This window comes from Seriola lalandi, unplaced genomic scaffold (genome assembly GCF_002814215.2).
Source record: "Seriola lalandi dorsalis isolate HSWRI2012SDOR001 ecotype SW California unplaced genomic scaffold, Sedor1 jcf7180002054824, whole genome shotgun sequence".
Classification (NCBI taxonomy): Eukaryota; Metazoa; Chordata; class Actinopteri; order Carangiformes; family Carangidae; genus Seriola; species Seriola lalandi.
In genome coordinates, this window is record NW_019525377.1 from 11,250 (window position 1) to 31,358 (window position 20,109).

At 41.5% G+C, this 20,109-nt stretch overlaps 1 protein-coding gene across 3 annotated transcripts in view; it reads right to left on the bottom strand.

The window, feature by feature from the left end:
* Positions 1–32: 32 nt before the first annotated feature.
* Positions 33–20,109, bottom strand: part of slc6a9 (solute carrier family 6 member 9) — a 70,578-nt gene continuing 50,501 nt past the window's right edge. For all 3 annotated transcript variants that reach the window (XM_023426275.2, XM_023426274.2, XM_023426273.2), the window contains 12 exons: positions 16,508–16,664; positions 13,767–13,898; positions 12,172–12,448; positions 10,429–10,561; positions 10,103–10,237; positions 9,900–10,003; positions 6,612–6,849; positions 5,131–5,265; positions 4,940–5,039; positions 3,889–3,989; positions 2,713–2,883; positions 33–2,162 (listed from right to left, as the gene is read on the bottom strand). In XM_023426275.2, coding sequence (XP_023282043.1) covers positions 1,914–2,162; positions 2,713–2,883; positions 3,889–3,989; positions 4,940–5,039; positions 5,131–5,265; positions 6,612–6,849; positions 9,900–10,003; positions 10,103–10,237; positions 10,429–10,561; positions 12,172–12,448; positions 13,767–13,898; positions 16,508–16,664 — 1,932 coding nt within the window. In that variant the 3' untranslated portion in view covers positions 33–1,913. The remainder of the gene's footprint in view (positions 2,163–2,712; positions 2,884–3,888; positions 3,990–4,939; positions 5,040–5,130; positions 5,266–6,611; positions 6,850–9,899; positions 10,004–10,102; positions 10,238–10,428; positions 10,562–12,171; positions 12,449–13,766; positions 13,899–16,507; positions 16,665–20,109) is intronic.

A 20,109-nucleotide genomic window follows, 5' to 3' on the forward strand; every position in this document is an offset into this window, starting at 1 on the left:
CCACCCCCCCCACACCCTCCCCAACAAAACAAGTCACAGATGAGGAATGGTAAACATGGTTAATTATGATTCTGTAGTTTTTACTTTTTGTACAAAATAAACATATGCTGTCTTTATAATTATTTACTAAGTTACTTTACAATAATGGTAGAGGTAAAAAGGAGGATTCTACTGAGAGAACGATACTATACAGCTACATTTAAATCTACATAATTCATTGAAGTTCTTTATTCTATATTCTTCTGGAAACAAGCTGCTTTCACTCTGCTTTTCTGTCTCTCCATCGGTCCCAGCACAGCTTGGCTCAGAGCTTTAAAACAAGTGTCTGTAAATACATTAAAGGTTCCACTGACTGTAAGAGACTGACACCAGATCAGTCTCTGAGATATATATATATGTTACCAAAAACATGTGCAGGACTCAGGTAACGTAGGTAATGTTTTTGGTAACATGCCTGAATGGGGCAGATTGCTACGACCCACACGGGGAGACACACACTCCAACAAAGCCTCTCACTTGTTTACCTCCTCGAGCCCGGATTCCTCCGTCACAGACCACATCCCAAGATGCATTTCACTCAAAAAGAATGCCTGGAAGACTTAATAAGAGATGGCACTTCTATATTTAGAGTTGCATCCACCTGTTTTGTGTGTGTGTGTGTGTGTATGTGTGTGTGTGCAGGCGTTTTTCGACAGCGGGGTGATTTCAGTCCCTATAATGTTAACAGGCCAACTTAGTCGAGACAAGGTTTCGACAGGCGAGGAACAACGACGACAACAAACCACAAAGTTTAACTTCCACTTGGACCCTGAGAAATGGCCATGGGATCTCTTCTGTCAAAAAACTGGGAGCAAATATGTTGTGTGTGTGTGTGTGTGTGTGTGTGTGTGTGTGTGTGTGTGTGTGTGTGTGTGTGTGTGTGTGTGTGTGTAGGCAGAGAGTTTACAGTACAGTTAAAGTTCACTGATGTTTCTCTGCTGAGTTCTCAAAGTTTAAGCAGCTTTAGTGGAAAAAAAAGTTACAAATGGAGGAAAAATTTCCACAGAAAATCAGCCCTAAGTGTCAGTCGCCATCTCCGGTGTTAAATATTTGTGCTCTGTAGAACTTGTTTTTTTTTGTTTTTTTTAAAAGAAGCAGCAGCATAAAAAACAACAGGCTTAGTCTTAAGCTGAGATCAACTATGGTTGAGGTCACTGTGTGCTGTAAAATGTACAATAGTGTGAGTGTATGAGTGTGAATGAGTGTATCCGCCTCTTTTTTCTGGCCATGAAAATTGCGACTGCTTCCGTCCTTTCGGCATCTTTAAACTGTAAATGGCCAGTACAGGCACAGTTCACCCTCCTCCTCTATGTTACAGCACCACGACGAGTCTCTTGCTGTCAAATCACTGACGCTAGAAAGTCACCAATCCCAAACAGACCCAGCTAACAGAATAAAGGAGAACAGTGTGTGTCTCTATGTTGCTGCATGCACAAAACAACCACATGCAGCTTCACAATCTACTGTACCTCTAACTGCATATGATGATGACATATACAAGTCTTACAAAAAATGAAAGGAAAAACAAACTGCATTATTAAATTATGTTGAACAAATTAACAACCCACTCACACACACGCACACACTAACATACACACAAATCTTTTGGATGATGACCCAATTTTTTCTTCCTTTCGTTTTTTTTTTTTCTTCATTTATCTAGAGACAACACACAGATAGATAGAAGAGGTTAGGATAGATATAATAAGCCCTTACAATATGTAAAGGTCTCCAGCGAATGGGATCTCCCCCACAGAGGACTGTGGGAAAGTGGGGTGAGGATGGAGGAGAAGGGAGGAAAAAGGGAGGAAGAGTAGGAGGAGATCGGGGGGGCGGGGGCCGTGCCCAGTAGCGCTGACAGAGTGGGGTGCCGTCTATGCGCTGGGGTTGGGGTTGTTGTGTGTGTTGGTGGAGCCGTTGCTTCCCTGGATGGTGAGGCTGATCTCATCCTTCCTCTCCTTCTCCTTCTCCTCCTCCTTCAGCTCCTCCTTCAGCTCCTCCTTCTCCTTGAGGGGACGAGCCTCCACAGTGTCTTCGGAGGCCATGGGGGCGTAGCGGCCTGTCCGGTGCTCCTGCAGGGCAGGGCCCCACTTTGGATGTGCTTTGCAGGCAAACTTCAACCGCTGAGAGAGGAACAGGAAGAGAGACACATCAGTCAGAGCTGCACAAGAAAATGTGACTTAATGGGTCCTGACGTTGATTCAGTCTTGGTTGCAGAGTAATTTTGGTGTTTTGATTTTGCTAATTTTCTAACGTTTTCTTCCCAGATATAAAGGGAAAGTTTAGTGAGAGTCATTTAGACCAACAAGTTGTATGAGAGGATCAGACGGAGAGATTCATCTGATCAACTAATGACTAAGTTAAAAATGTCAATAGTTAAAGCTGCATTCATCAACTGACATTTCACATGTTAGTTCTTCTACTTTAAGCGTTTCCATACACAGTTACAATTCCAGTGTTTGAACAAGGCTTGAAGCAAAACTTTTTCACCTAAAACAACATTTTCAAAAGCTCTCAGCAGCCAGACTCAAATTCTTTAGCTGCTTTCAGCTTTTACACTCCAGACATTTCCACACTTTTTAGATTTTAGGTTGGAAGGTCCAAATATTTCAGAGCGAGGATTTCCACCGACCCTCACTCTGACAGGACAAGGAGCTGTGGTGGGGTCTGTACCTCTCTGAAGGTGGCTCCTGGGGACCTGGAGATCTTGTAGAGGGCATAGACGGGTATGCAGACCACTGAGGACAGAGCCATGGCGAAGCCGATAGCCAGAGACCAGCCAGGATACACGTAGTCATTGTAGGTGATGGGCTTGTACTGAATCACCGTGAAGATCAGGATGAACTACGTGGACAGAAGAGAGACCGAGAAAAAGCAGAGTTTGATCATTTAGAGCAGGTGTTTAAAAGGCGGGAAACTTCAATTGTCTTTCAAAACCCATAAGTCAGTGTATTTGAGATTGGAAGTGTAGAAAGAGGGGGATGAATTTGAAATATATCGTGAAAATTGATTTTTTTCAATAATTAAGAAATACATACATATTCAGTTTGATCATCTGCATAAAGTTTTGGCGAACATAAATGCGTAAAAAATGGTAATAACCAACATGTGGTCCCCATCCTGGTTACAATTCGAGCAAACAAACGGCTGCTGTTGCTACTGTGAATGTAAAAAACATCACTTCCTGGACAGCTGATAATGTTCTTCACTCTGCACAGGTGAAATATCTGCCGCTAGCAGCTCACCAGACATGTGTTTTTATTAAAAGTTGCAGATAATTATAACTATAAATCCTGACTGTTCCCAGCAGCAGTGAGTTTGGTCACAGTTCTAGCTGAGGCCCCAGAGAGCAGGGCATTAATCTGTGTAGTGAAATGAAAGAGAGAACAAAAGTGCCTGAAATCTGACCAGTAATCCACAACAATGCATTTCTTGGTTGGCCCAGCAGCTTAGCGCACTAATACGCCTGCTTGGGAAATACCATTGATAGCGGCTGCATGTGTCCATTTCCCAGTCAAAAAGATTTGCTTTTAGAGGTTTAAACTGGAAACAGGGCCGACAGCAGCCAAACAGATTAGTGTTGATGGCAGCTGAAATATAGGTCAGGTCCCTAACAATGTGTCAGCAAGTCAGGAAAATCGAGAAGCTCGCACTCCTTTAAATGGCTGAACCAGTGTGTGGTGTCTGTCCTGCAAAACTCCTTAAATCTGTTTCAGGACACAATGAGCAATGTTACATTTTGATCTCAGGTTCAGTCGCTATGACCGTTGTCACAGATCAGCAGGTGTGTGTGTGTGTGTGTGTGTGTGTGTGTGTGTGTGTGTGTGTGTGTGTGTGTGTTGGACTTACAGAGATGATGACAGGGGAGATGAATCTCCAGCAGACTTTGAAGAAGAGAGGAGGAGGGAATCCCAGCATCATCTCAACATCTTTAAAGTAGTTCCTGTGACCTGCAATGAAAAAGAAAACATCATCCAGCGAAGTCAGTGCACGGTTTGTCTCGTTCCTTTGACTCTTCCATCAGTTTTTATTTCAGACTGGTAAATGTCATCCGTCTGTGATGTTAAAGAATCCAAGGAGCAATGTTGACACTGACCAGTAACTGGTTTCCTTTATTCTCTCTTGTCTATTTCTACTAAAGTTGGTGACCTAGGCTGCAACTGAGGGGCCCCACATGTACAAGGTCCCCAGACTGGCTAGATAAAAAACATAAAAAACTATTTAATTTGATGGATGGATTTGTGCAAAACGAGGAACTCATAATTACTGTTTCTAATACATAATGAAACAAAATTTGTAGGAAAGTCTTGAAACTGAAAAAGGGAGTTTAAATAACTGTTAGTTTTTTTCTGTTTTTTTGCAGGATGATATCAGACCATGACATCAGGTAGATTGGACATTAGAGAGGAAAAAGGTTTTTTTTTTCTAGGCCTGCATCACATACTACAATTGTGTTGTGTGTCTGCCCACTCAGCCCGTCATTGGTAGAGAAAAATCTGTATCTCTGCCTCTGGTATAATTTTCTTTCTGTGAATGTTTAACGTGGGTGTATAATGGTGAGTTTAGATAGGAGCCCTAACCAGTAATTGTAAAATTCATGTACTGACAAGGTGTCAAAGAATATTGAATTCTTGCTCTACTCAGACAGACTGACATTTACTGCTGATGCTCTGGTGACAGAAATGTTTCTGCTCTCAGTCTCAATTGTAGCTGTGCAGAAACTGTCTCTGGAGTCATTATGTCGAGGTATGGCCAATTAGTAAACCACCGAGCCGCATATGTTTTAAAATAATGTGTTCCAGGATGTGGTTTTTTTGGTTCGTGTCATGAATATACATTTAAAAAATACATATATTTCTGTATGTACAACAAACCACTGTACTCAGTATTTCTTCCTTACCGTAAACATACATGACGCAGATGCACATGATGCAGGAGATGATGACCAGAGAGAAACTAGCAGCATAGTTGTCCATCAGTAACAGCCAATAGATTCCTGCCTGCACACAGAGAACAGAGAGAGTCCAAACTGCATCTCCATTAGGGAAAACAAGCTGTATTCAAAGTCATCTGACTGTGTTTAGGACTCACCTGTGTTGTTAGTGGCACTCCCAGCAGGAATCCAACTACGGCCACTGACAGCGTGACTACAGTCTTGTTTCTGATGATCCAGTCTGTACCGATCTCATCGACGATGGCCGTCACCAGGGTCTCCAGCAGACAGAACTAAAAGAACAGAGATGAAAGGTTGATGTTAAATTCAATGAGAGGTGAAACTGGACAACTGTTGCACAAATTTCCCCTCACATAATGGGAACTGGGCCACCACAGTGTTGGTAGTGGTGGATTTTTGTGTTATCAGTTTTTACACACTCATTACTGAGCTGAAGCTATTATTCTTAATCTAAATCTAAATCTTGTTCTGCATTAAATGTTCAATGTATTGTAATTTTCTAATCAAATTCAATTTAAATGCTTTAACACAGTACTTCTTAAGACTGATGCACACTGAGGGCAAATATATTTAAATTCCAATTCCAGCACTCAACTGGACGAAACAGGAATAAAAGGCCTTTAAAGGGGCTATTTAGATAGTGATTGTTGTTCGACAAGAACTTCGGCCATGGTTGTGGCACAAGACAAGAGGTTATAACACGCGCTCTGTGCAGCACTACATGCTCAGGGCAGATTGGAGGCTACAATGAGCCGCTATCAGAAAGAGATGATACAGGCCAGGGCTAGCTGGTTAGCATGTGAACTTCAGAAGAAGAAAAGACGTGATAGACACAAGAGTTAACATTGGCGTTGCTCTCCACCACTGGCGAGTAAAGGAATGAAGTTTGATGTTGAACTTGCAACGTTTGTTCTAGACTGCTAAGTAAACAGCTGTTAATGCTAATGTTAGCTATGTAGCAATAGCAAAACTTACAAATAGCTCCTTTAAAGTACAAGTTTTTTTTCAAATTACAAACACGTCTGCAGACCAAAACCAATCCTGACTTCCTGATGCACCGAATTCCTGTCAGCTCTCACTCAAAACACAGCATCAGCAATGAGCTGTGGACAAAACAAACACAACTACAGACTGAAGATAACAGGATCATTTTTAACATGGGTATCTGCTGAGCCGAGCATGAGCTGGAAATCAAGTAGAATTTTACAAAGCTCCAGACACAAACAAGAAAAGAAACACAATCCTTATATTGTGTCTACAATCTATAGACAGCTAGTGAAAGGAGTCTGTATGTGATGATCAATATTAACTGAATGTACAGTTTGTATAGCTGTGGTTACATAAGTATTTTCAGTTTAAATCATCCCAGCATGGAAACTGCCCTTTACTGAGAGGTCAAACTGCTTCAGTATCAGATTCAAACACATTCAAAACGAAAAACAGAAAAAAAAAAACATTGAACTCAGCACCATATTTGTCCCAAAACATGATTTGTAATATCACACGAGTGACTCACTATTAAGTGTTGATGCATTAGTATGATCAGACTGGAGTTTATGTGTGGGTGTAAGAACAAATCTACAAGTCTACACGTGGTGTACAAGTTTCCCAGCCTCACCTGAGTCCCCAGTCCCAGGAGGATGAGCATGAAGAAGAAGAGCAGTGACCAGAGCGGTGAGATGGGAAGCAGAGTGAGGGCTTCTGGGTAGGCCACAAAGGCCAGCCCAGGGCCGTGGTCAGCCACCTCGGACACGGGGACGTTCAGGTGGTGCGCCATGAAGCCCAGGATGGAGAAAATGACGAAGCCGGCGTACACGCTAGTTGCACAGTTGGTTATACTGATAATGATGCTGTCTCTGTGTGAAGACAAGAGAAAAAACAGGTTGAGCATGAATCAAACTGCTGGAGAACAGAACAGGAAACCAATCTACCAAGCAGTGTTATCATTTATACAGTCCCTGTGTACAGAAGGTATAGGATCAGAGCAAACTTGAAGGAAAGTAAAAATGCACCAATTAAAGGAGCTATTTGTAAGTTTTGCTAGTGCTTCATAGCCAACATTATCATTAACAGCTTTTAACTTATCAGTCTAGAACAAACGTTGCGAGTTCAGCATCAAACTTTATTCACTTTACCACCAAGAGCCGTCTCCAGTGGTGGAAAGCAACCCTTTTGTTTAACTTCTATTTCTATCATTTCTTTTTTTCTCAGCAAGACTGGTAAGCGTCAGCAGCTGTTAATGCTAACGCTGGCTATGTAGCAATAGCAGAAATGACAAATTGCTCCTTTGAAGCTACAATCTAATGTTTACAGCTATAATTATATAACTGAGAGGATGAGATGAATGAAAGAGTCTGTCTTCTCTCTCCCCAGTGGTGACTGTCCCCAACTAGTGAGAGGGTGATACCACAAAATCTGGTTTCAATCCAGGACACAATCACTGATCAACACCAATACTGACACTTTTTTACTTTTAAGAGAAGCGGGGGGGAGGGGGGGGGTATGTGTCATTCAAAGGCTACTTCTGCTAATGATTTGCCGAACACTACACATTTCTATTTTTTATTCTCATTTAACTACTTAAGCACATGCATTTTACAAAACGGCAGTTTTAATTAATTTTAATTAACAATTGTTCATGAGTAAAGTGAAATCTATGAAATAATGAGGTGATTGTGATCTGACATGAGAGGGATGCTATCCTTTGTATCAATCCCTCTGACACTCTTATCAACAGTCAAAATAACACTTAATGTGCAGAACCGCTCACCCCTGCCAACAAGATGTCTGGAAAATTACATCTAATGTGTATGATGTCTTTAAGTAAATGACTGAATAGATCAAACAGCACTTTGTAAATCCATGGTGTATTCATTTACATGTCGACCCACCTGTCCAAGGTTGGTAAAGTGCACAAGAATTTGCCATTTTCAGTGACAAAGCAGTATTTTTCTATATAAATCACTAATTCTTGCTGCAGGCTTGAAACACCTGCTCCAGCTGCATGCTGCTGTACGTGTGGAGAAAACACCTTTTCTTTACTGTTTACTTTGTTCACATGGGAATCGTGTGCAAAGTGCTTTGTTTCCTCTTATTTCCCGTCAGATTCATCGTAGGGGATGTCTTTGATGACTTTCAGGTCAGCCCCTTTTTACCCTCCTACACTGTGTGCACTTCTGCATGTGCACCAGGCGATGCTGTTACAGGAGTGCAGAGAGCGACTCCACGGGGACGGAGCAGCAGAACACAAGCTGATTAGGCCGCCGTGCAGCTGTGTGCGCAGATAGCAAAACCTCAAGCTCCTGGCAGAGGAACAAATTATATCTTCAGCCTTTCTCCTCACCCCCGACGCCCTCACTCTGTCAGCATGTGTGGACGAGCTCAGGAGAGTAAATGACATCTTTTCCTCTCCTTATCTCCTCCTCTGTCCCCTTTACTCCATCTTAACCTTCTTCTTGGCTTCTCGTTCGTCCCCTCGGTGTTCAGGCGCAGCGCAACCAGCCTCTTAACTCGAGTCCAAAAAAGTATTATCTCGGTCCCTCCTCCTGTCTCACCTTATCTCACCTTCTCCCCCTTCTCTTTTTAGACCTGTAGCCTTCAAGTTGGCTCCTGACTACTACCCTTCTCCTCACCCTTTCTCCATCACTCTTTAGCCCAGACTCATAAGGGGGATGCCATGCAGCCAGCAAACACCAAAACAATTTGTCTTCTCCTCTCCCTCTCTCTGGTAGTCTATTCTCTATATTTTCTCTCCCCCTTTCCTCCTCCTACTTCATCTCCCCTCTTCTCCTACGCCTCCTCACCATCTCACTCCCCCCCTGTCTAGTTTCTCTCATTAGTGGAAATAATAACATGCTGGTCTGTTGCTGAGACACTGCAGCAGCATAGCCTTATGCAAAATGAGCGCGGTCATATTCACACAGGCAGAGGCAACCAGACGTTCACACAGTAGCTGCTGGAGCTCAGCGTTGCTTCAGGGTAAAATCTGACCACCTCCAATTCATACAACTTTGATGCTGAAATCTTAGTGTAAGGATTAAAGTGTAACTGCAGAAACCTCACATTTCGTAAACGCTTTTCAAAATCCAACTGAATAAATTCAAACATGCACAGTCATCAAGCTGTGTTTCTGGAAAGCCAAAATGTTAAGGATATTTTCCCCTGACAATAGCATTAGTGTAGACACACTCTCTCAGATCACACGCATACAGAACATTTTCAGTTGATCTCTTAAAGGAACAGTTTGACATTTTCTGCACCTTCTAGCCAAGAGTTGGATGTTCGTTGAATACGAAGCTACTGCCAGCAGCTCATTAGCTTAGCACAAAAAAATGGAAGCAAAAGGAAACATCAGCTTGGGTCTGTGCAAAGGTAAAAAAAAAAAAAAAAAAAATCTGCCTACTTAACATGTTAAATCTTGTTCGTTTAATATGTACACAAAAATTAAGTGTGAAAACAACAGATTGTGGTTTTACAGGGCATTGTGTCTTTTACTGACCGGAAGTATTGACTTCCTGGAGTCTCTGCTGGTTGTGTGGCAAGTCACTGCCTCTAGCCAATAAACAGTCCAGCATATATAAAAACGCAACTTGTCACTTCCTACACTTTAGTATTTATAGATATAAAACAAATCAGATATATTGTGAGGTTTAGAGGTTCTAGTAAACACATTTGTTTACCTTTGGCCAGAGCAAAGCTAGCTGTTCCCCACTGTTTCCAGTCTTTATGCTAAGCTAAGTTAGCTCTCACCTGGCCTCTAGCTTCATATTCACCAATCAGACATGAGACTGGTATCGACGTTCTCATCTAACACTCAAGAACAAAGCAATTTTTCAATATTTCTTAAAATATGGAACTATTCCTTTAAATGTGTTTGTTCTGTTTATCCAGAGTCTGGAGCACCAACCTGAAACAGTTGTTGTGGAACTTGTTGTAGGAAGCCATGGTGATGAGCCCACCCCAGGCACAGCCCAGAGAGTAAAAGATCTGCGAGGCAGCATCTCCCCACACCTACAAAAACAAACCCACATGAAGTCAAAGGCTGGACGAAAAAAATCCATTTCTATTTCCAGTTTATTTTTCCATCTGCCTGTTTGTTCGAGTGAATACCTTTGCATCGAGGACCTTCTGCCACTGTGGAGTCAGGTAGTACTTGATGCCGTTGATGGCTCCATCCAGGGTGATGCCACGGATGAACAGGATGGTCAGAACCAAGTAGGGGAATGTGGCGGTGAAGTACACCACCTGGAAACACACACACACACACACACACACACATATACAATTAGACAAGGTAAGTCCACTGGAAATTGTAGCTTTTTGCAGCAAAACGAAACCAAGTGACAAGAGTATATTGTAAATTGTATGTGTGTGTGTGTGTGTGTGTGTGTGTGTGTGTGTATGTGTGTATGTTTGTGTGCGCGTGAGATGCTGACCTTTCCAGAGGACTTAACACCCCTGATGAGACAGAGAAAGACGACACACCAGGACACAGCCAGGCAGCCCAGGATTGGGAGACGGACCTCTCCAAAGTTCCCAATGTCATCAGAGATGTTCAACACATAGTGTCTGAGAGACAGAGAGAGACAGATATAAGAAGATATTAAAATTTTGTTGTATTAGCAGGTTTGGCTGAATTTATTTCATCAATAACAAACCAAATATTTGATGGAAATGAATTAGAAAACTGTAAATTTACTACTTTCCAAATTGGTGACACATTTAGATTAACATAACGAAGTAAAGGTTCAATACAAATATAATAGGTGAAGCAGTTTGCATTGAGCTGAGGATCCATGGGTGAGTCTAAACAACAGCAACTGCAGCTACACAGTGTGAGAGCCTTTAACTACAGCTGATTAAATTCTTACAGGCAGCTGAAAGCAGCAGGATCTGAAATGCAGAATCATTACACATGATAATCCATCCTGATTAAGTCATGCGTGCGACATCAGGCTGCTGTGAAATGACCACAGAAACTTCCGCGCTGCTGCTGTCACGTTAAACCGGTCGGTGATACAGTGGCTCTGTGTTCTCCTGGGTTAATATGACAACCTGAGAAAAATCTTGAGACAATTACAGTTGTCTCATTTCTCTCCTCTCTCTCTTCCCTCAGCCATCTGATCATCCATCTAATCCAGATCATCCAGATGTGTAATGTGACTCATAATTGATCACCACAGCCCACTGATTTCTGGTTCACATCAACAAGCCCCTTTTTCACAAATCGCAGCTGCACCAACATGAACATTAAAAAAAACAAACAAACAGGTGCACCTGGATACACCCTCACTGATCTTACACTTCACCTCACCTGTTCTGGCTGCACCATTAAAAAAAAAAGAAAACGAGCCCATTCCAAAAACTGACACATAATATGGGAAACCTCCTGCTTGTCGCTGTGGATCGTTGGAAAGCTGCTGCTGCGCTTCCAGTCAAATCTAGTCCAAATATTTGAATGCTTTCCGCAAACACGGGGCATGTTTGAGGCGAGCTTATCTAACAGGTGCAAGTCAATTTTGACCTCTGTGTTAAATACGAACGGCCTACAAAACCAAAGAGGTCGTTTGCATAACTTGGCAAAACTTACTAATCAAAATGTTCTCTCAAACAGATCCATGCACGACAAACATTGTGATAATGATGTTTTTTTGTTTTTTGTACCATTTACTGGTATCTTGGGATTGATGATCAATACTGAAAGGTTGAGTAGAGTATATATATATAATATATACATACATATATAAATATATTGAATTTAAATTTGTAATACTCATACTGAGCAATACTGCACAATGACGATCATTTGTTCTCACTTTATTAATGACGTTTCAGTCTTCAGGCCTTCTGCAGTTAAAGTTAAAATAAGTCAAAATCCATGACTTTATTAGCACTTTTTATTGGTTTGTAAGATCTTTGTCATAAATGCTCACACTACACAATTACAAAAATGCAATGGTCTAAAACTGAACTATTTCATTTGTTATTTAATTTGTGTTCCAACTGTAAACGGGACTCGACACTTCACTAACTAACCACAACTCACGCGTCAGTGTGCTTCACCGTCTCCTCAGTCACTGACGAACACAAATTAATTCAAACAACTTCCGGGTCCAGAGGTCGAACATGAGCACAAGTCAAACTTCACCGCACATCCTTGCTGCACGTCCAGTACTTACTTCCAGTACTCCTCGCTGGGGCTGGTCCTCTTGGTGCGGTTGACCACCTCAGACACTCCTGCCACCAGGCTGGTGGTAGCGTTAGCCAGGCTGGCGTTGAGCTGGCGGCTGGAGCTCACCACGCCGCTGCAGTCCGGCGTGTTCCAGGGGTTGTTGCAGTAGGTCCACGGCAGCAGCTTTGTCATGGACATGAAAAAGTAGTAAAAGGCGATGCAAATGACCACGTTGTAGTAGATCCCAATGTAGGTGGACACCACCATCATGCCGTAGCCCACGCCTGAAGGGAAAGGAAGACAGGACGGAGAGAAAATGAAATGGAAAAACATTAAAACTTGAATGTGAAGTGATGTGTTTTATTCATATTCCATGTTAATCAGAAGGAACTCTAACAAGATCTTTTATAATGAGCTGAACCCTCACCTCACATCTAAACTTTTTATCTTTAGAGTCTTTACACAACAACAACTCTATCACTCTACTTCTCTGTCTTTGCCATAGTCTCATTAGTTTATCATATTAAGCACATAAGTAACCTAGGTAACGGCAAAGTTGTGACCTTTCTGTGCTGAAATACACTTCCATCTTTAGATCGCTAATGAAGGAAAATCAGCCATGTGCCAACCTTGACCTCACCTTGACCATAACTCAAGCTTAAAGGGTCGTCCGCACCAAGACAGATAACTATAATGATAACTATAACAATAACAATGTGAGCGTTCACAATGATGAGAAATCATGTTCTGTAGAGAGACGAGCCAAACACGTACCAGCCGGATCGGCAAAATGCATACCGATGACCTTTTACTGATGACCTTTTATCATGCACCTAAAAGTGTTTCCTATACCATCAATTAGCTGACAGGAAATTTGATATAGCACTTGATTTAGCTTTCATTTATCATTGTTCTTATTAATAAGAATATGAATAAATTAGAAAACAGATGAAAAGTAGCCGCTGCTGTGCTGCACAGATGTGGCGCTGGAAGACAAACAGCAGGCGAAGAAAGAGAGAGAGGTGCTGGTTATTTCAATAAGTAGGCTACACTTTATTGTCGATAGAAATCCATTTTACTAATCGACCCTCCTGTGAGGAACAAATACACTTTTGTATTCCTGAGAGCTACGGTTCACACATTAGTTCAGTTCTAGTTTTATTTTCTGGACGTGGCGCCTTAAACATTTGAATGTATTTGATTGGATGATTGTCAGTGTTTCTATCGTTCATCAAATCGCTTTGAAGAATGATCCCAACGATATCGTTAGCCACCGTCGTTGTCGTCATAGTTGAAGTGTTGACTCCGCCATCCACTTGAGTGAGAGTGATTTTTAAAGCTATATATTTATAGTTGTTTTTATATTTATCATTGTCGGTATGGTCGACCCTTTAACCCTAAAACTGAACCGTTAACATTATAGGGAATGACTTTTGACCCAAATCAGAAGGTGAGTATCAATAATGTGACTGTGTGAAAGACTTTTAAACACACATAAGTACACACTCAATCTTTGTGAGGACCTGTCATTGTCATATCACACACACACACAAACACACACACACACAGACACACACACACACACACACACACACCACTAACCTTTAAACATAGGACTGATCTTCCAGACTCCCAGACATCCAAGGCTGGCAAACTGACCAAAGGACAGCTCGAGGAAGAAGAGGGGAATGCCACAGAACACCAGCATGATGAAGTACGGTAGCATGAAGGCACCTGGAGGGGGAGGGGTGGAAACAATAAGACGCATACTCAATCCTTCAAGTTGCTCAATTTGCATAAGTTGAGTGCTTTTTTGTACTGCTGATGTGAGGACACTTTGTTTTTAGTCCTCACAAAACATGTCAGCCAAGCAGGCAGATACAATGCCATTTCCCTCCTATGCTGTTGTCTGACAAAGATAATAACTACTGTACAGCTAGATGAGCATGAAGTCGAGGAACGTGGAGGCGTCTGGTCCATGAGCATGAACGCACAAAGAAAATCAGACATATTATTTAAGTTGGCAGACTTAACCGACCGGGAGTGATGAAGTACTGTGTAAAGATATGAGCTCTAACTACAGGATTCAAGGGCCAAATCGCATGTAAGCAGCAAAATGCACCGCATGTTATCATTAAAAACACTGGTGCATTTACAAAGCTGAAAAACATGTACATATAGTTATAAGATATAATACAGAACTAAAGAAACTCCTGTAAATATGTGTTGTGTAAATATTTATATATATAAATATAAGTGTTACATACAGTGTGTTTATTTAAAAACAATAAATGTATCCAAACTATAATATTTATCACTACATAAATTAAACTGTTCTCATGATTTATATAAAAATATATTTTAAAAATAATAAAAAAATAAAACATTAACCTCATCTATCAGAGAAACCTCCCCTGGGTGAGCACAGAGGTCACTAGATGTGCAGCTGAGTCTGTTCAGTGTTGCAGAAACTCTCTGGTGGTTCAGACCGGACCAGAAACCAGACAGTCATCTACAGGGAATGTCTTTTGTATGTGTGTGTGTGTGTGTGTGTGTGTGTGTGTGTGTGTGTGTGTCTGTCCTTTGTATGACTGCCCATATGCCAACTTGGTCGGCGCAACCAGCTGACCCTGTGCAATACCAAAACCTTATCATATCTGCAGCTGCAGTGTGTGAGCTAAATGTATGGCCTACATATACCGTGTCCTTGTAAGGGATTTTCAGGTGTGACAGCAACTGAGCATGAACACACTTTCTTTTTTCATCATGTTCTTGCCTTGAAGAGCTACGGAGCAAAAGCAACACGTCAGCAGCACCAGAGCAGCTGGATCCTGGCTCCACGCACTCAGACACATTTTGACAGCATTCACAGCCCAATAAACAATATTGTTATTTCACCAAACTTGATGCCTAAGAAGCTGCTTTGGATTGAAGCTATGTGTGAACTTTATGTGGCTGGTGTAGAAAACTGCACACTTACGTGGAATGTGGCTGACACCTCTGGGTGTCTAGTGGATTTTCATATTATATTAAGTACACAATGTATAACAATATATAGCAAGGTTGCATAATCAGATTTCCCTCTCATTCTAAACTGTATGAATACTACTAACTCTGATACACATATTTCTATTGTATGAATGAATAAATCAAAGTCATACCTTCATTTACAAAGAAGCTGTTAAACTGTTACAGCTGCTGATGCCACAGTGACTCCCGGTTTACTAAGCAGTTGATTTCCTTTGACAGTGCTACAGATGTTTCCTAGCAACCATTTCACAAATACTTTAGCCTTTAGAAGCTGAGCCGTTCCTTAAGTTTCAATGGAGCAAACCTTTTTTCGTGGGTCAACCCAGGAGTTTACACACTAATTGAGTAATGGACTTATAAGTAGCTGTGTGCTATTTCCTACAGTGCATATTCTACTTACACTTTCTCTGGGCTTGTAAGAGTCAACAATATGCATCAGTGTACCAAAAACCTTACTTAATGGTACTTTACATTTCTCACTTAGTCACTGCATTAATTAACCTCAATCCTCTATATAAGTTCACACATGTCCCTGGTTATCAGCTAACCTGCTCTATACAGTGTTTAGAATCAATCTCCATTTCAGTCCATGTACTTAAAGTTAGGAGTGGACAGTGCACTTACTTGAGTACTGTACTTACAGTACTCAAGTAAGTGTACTGTTACCGTCTAAGTATATTTTTCAAGTATCTGTACTTTACTTGAGCATAATTTATTTTGGAAACATATGACTTTTACTCCACTCAGCTCAGTTTGAACTTGGCAGTTGCCTAATGATGGCTACAATAGATAAAGATGAAGCAGAAGATTCTTCTATCTATCTTAAGTCTATGTTTGACATTTTAGAAATCAAGAAAGATTCCTGTAGTTTTAAAGGTTTGCTGTGTTTACCACGACCAAACTTCATCGCTGCCTACAAAACTTCAACGTCCCGACTTGAGAAGGCAAGTCGAGGTAACATTTGTTTAATTCCAGATTAACTTTTACACAGACAGCTTGTAGCAGTTGCCGTTTTTTATGCTGTGGTTGGTGAAATGACTTCTGGCCATTTCTATCAGCTTTTCTATCAAAGTCTACAAGCTTTTTATTCTACAGGTTCCACAGGTAAGTCAGTGCATTCACTAGGTTGTTTCAGTGTCAAAAGGGTCTGTAAAAGCACTTTCCAACAATACAATATCTATATTTTGAGTAACTATACTTTGACTCAGGAGTTGTGTACTCTGTCCACCTCTGCTTCAAGTACTTAAACTGATTCTATGAGGTGTACAACTGGCAAGCAATAATAAAGCAGTAGCTGAGCACTGTTTTCATACCTCCTCCATTTCTGTAGCAGAGGTAGGGAAACCTCCAGACATTGCCCAGGCCCACAGCATAGCCCACGCTGGTGAGGACAAACTCTATCTGGTTGCCCCAGTTCCCTCTCCGGGAGTTTTCATCCTTCTTCACTGGCTCTCCTGGAACTGCTCCGTTCTACAACAAAGACAGAGAGAGAGAGAAGCTGAGGTGACTTCAGGTGGCGGGAAGGCGAGTGTGTTTCCGAGATAGTGCTGCTGCAGCGGGTCCAACGACTGCACTGAGGCAGGTGAGGACACACCTCACCTACCAGCATAAATCAGAAATGGATGCTACGATGGAGAAGAGCTTCTTAAGAGGCCGTACTTGTTCCTGGTGTTCAGATCTTAGTGTAATGTCAGTATTATGCAATCATGGTGAACAATAAACATCTTTTGGGCGCATGTGGCTTTGAATTATTCATGTGGCATACTTGCACTCACAGTTATTAAATATTCTGTGTAAAATACTGTCTCTTCTACCCCGGCATAAGGTGGGCCCGCTGGAGCAGACAGGATGTAAAGTGAAATCAGCGCCTTAAACAGCCCATAAGCATTTGGTCTTGTCGTCCTGATTTCCAGCCTCTCCTCTCCTCCCTCCCTCCCTCCATCCATCACTCCATCTGCTGGCATCAGATGGTCCCTCTCTCCTGACCTCCTCCATAACCTCAGCTGTGTCTGTCTGTCTGTGTACATACAGAAGCCAGTGCTCTAATTCTAATCTTATTTTCCCACTCTTTTTGTAAAACATGGACACAGGTGCTTGTAGAGTGAAGTAAAGATGGACCGTTTGATTTGCTGCTCCAGTGTCAGTCATTAACAAACTCAAATTATGTAATAATCTTGGATATTTCACATAGATTTCCTTCCATTTTGTCAATTTGGGGGGAGACATGGACACAATACCGCGGCCAGAACAGTCTAACTAAAGTATCAGAGGACAGAATAAATAAAAAGATGTTTATATGGAGCAATTCACACAGTTCTCCGTGAGCAAAACAGCTCTATTCAATTTTCGAGGAGGTGGATATGCTGTTTATCTACTGTAATTATTTGTGTTGTAGTGTTAACTTTATTGAAGTCTGTAACAGACGTACAGTATATGCTTCCTCTGGCCATTGAGGTTGGTAGATAAAAAATATTCAGGAGGAAAATAGATTGTGTGAACTGTGTGATTTGGATGAAGTGGAAATGTTCTTTTTATGCTGAACAAATTATAATGATTTAAGAGAGTTAATTATACATGAAATGATTTGACAAAACCCTGAGATATTCTGGTGTACAGATGATCAAAAACTGTAACGGCTGTTTAATTTGGATGTTTTTTTAAAAAACTTTGCTAAAATTGTCTCAAGTTTTTGGTAAGATAATGACGGTCTGAAGATTTGTTTGATACAGCACTCTGGTTCTGGCCTATATGAATGTATGGTGTTTTTCTAAGCTGAGCACAGTTGTATGCATGACAGAATAATAAATAACTTCATTCATTTATTCATTCATGCTGCCTATGTTATCTGTGTATAGCAGAGGCTGCGTTTCAGGGGCTCGCTGAGTGAATAGCCTCATATTTTCAGTAAGAAAAGCTTTGAATGTGACAGAAAAATGTGTTCTCATATATACACTCTTTTTCAGCGCAGCAATAAAAACATCTTTTGCAACAACAAAACTACTTCCTGCCTATAGCTACATGTATGTCTTAAAGCTCAAGGATTACACTTCAATTACTCATAATGGGGTTTGTTAACAGCGCTGTATGTTAATGAGCTGTTGCAATAGAGTTTATATAACAGCAATAAAGCCACATTTATATTTTGTTCTATTTTATGAAACCATCACAGGAAACCAAGTCCTAGGGATATCATGTTGTACACACACACGCATGTTTGTACAGCTTTCTTTGTGGGGACATAATGCATTCCTTGGCCCCTTACCCTAACCTTATGCCTTACCTCAACCCTTACCTTAACTCTAACATAAATCTAATTCAAACTCCAACCTTTAGACCAACCTTCAAACAGCCATTTAAATTTGTGGAGTCCCAACGAAGCACCCCATGGTCCCCACGTGTATAGTAAAAACAAAAATATACACACACTAAGCACCACTTCTCCCGGATGAATGCACTGCCTCTGACACAGAGTGAGACAACTTGTTCATCAGAAAAAAAAGTCAACAGCAACAAACCACAACAACTAAAAACAACAACCACATTTTGCCCCCATGGTGCCATAGTGCAGCTTTGAGGCAGCACCAAGCGTGACTAATGAGAGAGAGAGGGGGGAAAAAAACGGACAAAACAGAGCAAAACAGCAACAACCACAGAAAACAAACAGCCGCCATATTTCCCTCCCAAAGCTCCAGAGTTTGTCTTTGAGTCTGGCTGTGCTCGCATGTTAGGAGGGCAAAACAAAGAGCGTTTCTCCAGCATCCTTGACCTTTTCCTATTTGCACGACTGGGGGCTGCAGGTGGGACAGACAGGAAGATCATCAAACAACAAGTGTTGTTGGTGTAGGAGATGCTTAGAGTGAACTCGCGGTCACAGCAGTGTGTGAGGAGAAACCCCCAGCGGCGAGGCCACCATCACAGCAGGCCGCACATTACGACGTCTCCGTCCGGAGTTGACTTTGGAGGGAAAGAGGAGCTTCAGAAACAGTGTGCAGCTGTGTGTGTTCTTGCCGCACCCGATGCTCGGCTGTACATCTTGTACATCTGACTTCCCTATCAGCAACCAGGTGTGGGCCTTCAGAAGTTACACACAACACACACACACACACATACACACACGAGCATAAACACACAGGCTGACAGGTTGGCCCAGGTCTGCAGGAGAGGATACACTGAGAATAGCAATGACCCCTGAATCTTTGGTGTCCTCTCTCTAAAACTCAGCCTGATGTATTCATGACTGGCACAGAGCCAACTGGAGTTTAAATTCAAAGTGAGTAGAGCTCAGTCTTTTACAGTGGAAACCAGCCACTGTGTAGGCAGACTGTGCTAAATTCAGTTGATATATTTAATGCTTTCATTGGCATTTAACAAAGCAGCCATTAGAAAGCTCTGATGGTCTCCTCTGGTCTAAGCGCTGATGTGTTCATTAAGGGTTGCCTGTGCAGTTGCACATGAAGGAAGTCACCATGAAATGTTCATGTGCAAAACTGAAGATGGACTCAAAGTGAAGCATGTAAATCACATGAAGCCAAGTTGGACCCAACACTGAAAAGATCCAAGTCCAATTTAAAACAGCTCAAAGCTGTAACAATAATAATTATAAAATGATATTGATATATTGATGATAATATTATCATTATTATGAGTTTTATGTTTTCACTAGGTATCAGCCAGATGTGACTAGTGTTGTTAGAGCTTATCAGTTAATTCATCAGCTGATAGTCAGAAAATTAATCAGTTTAATTAATTGATCTTTTTATTTTATTTCTTCTTTTAATGTTTTTTGTGGTGTTTGAAGCTTTTATTGCAGACAGCAGAGAGAGATGACAAGACACGAGGGAAGACATGAGAGAGACACAACAAACGCCTGCTTGTTCCAGCTTCTCAAATTTGAGCGTTTGTTGCTTTTTCTTTG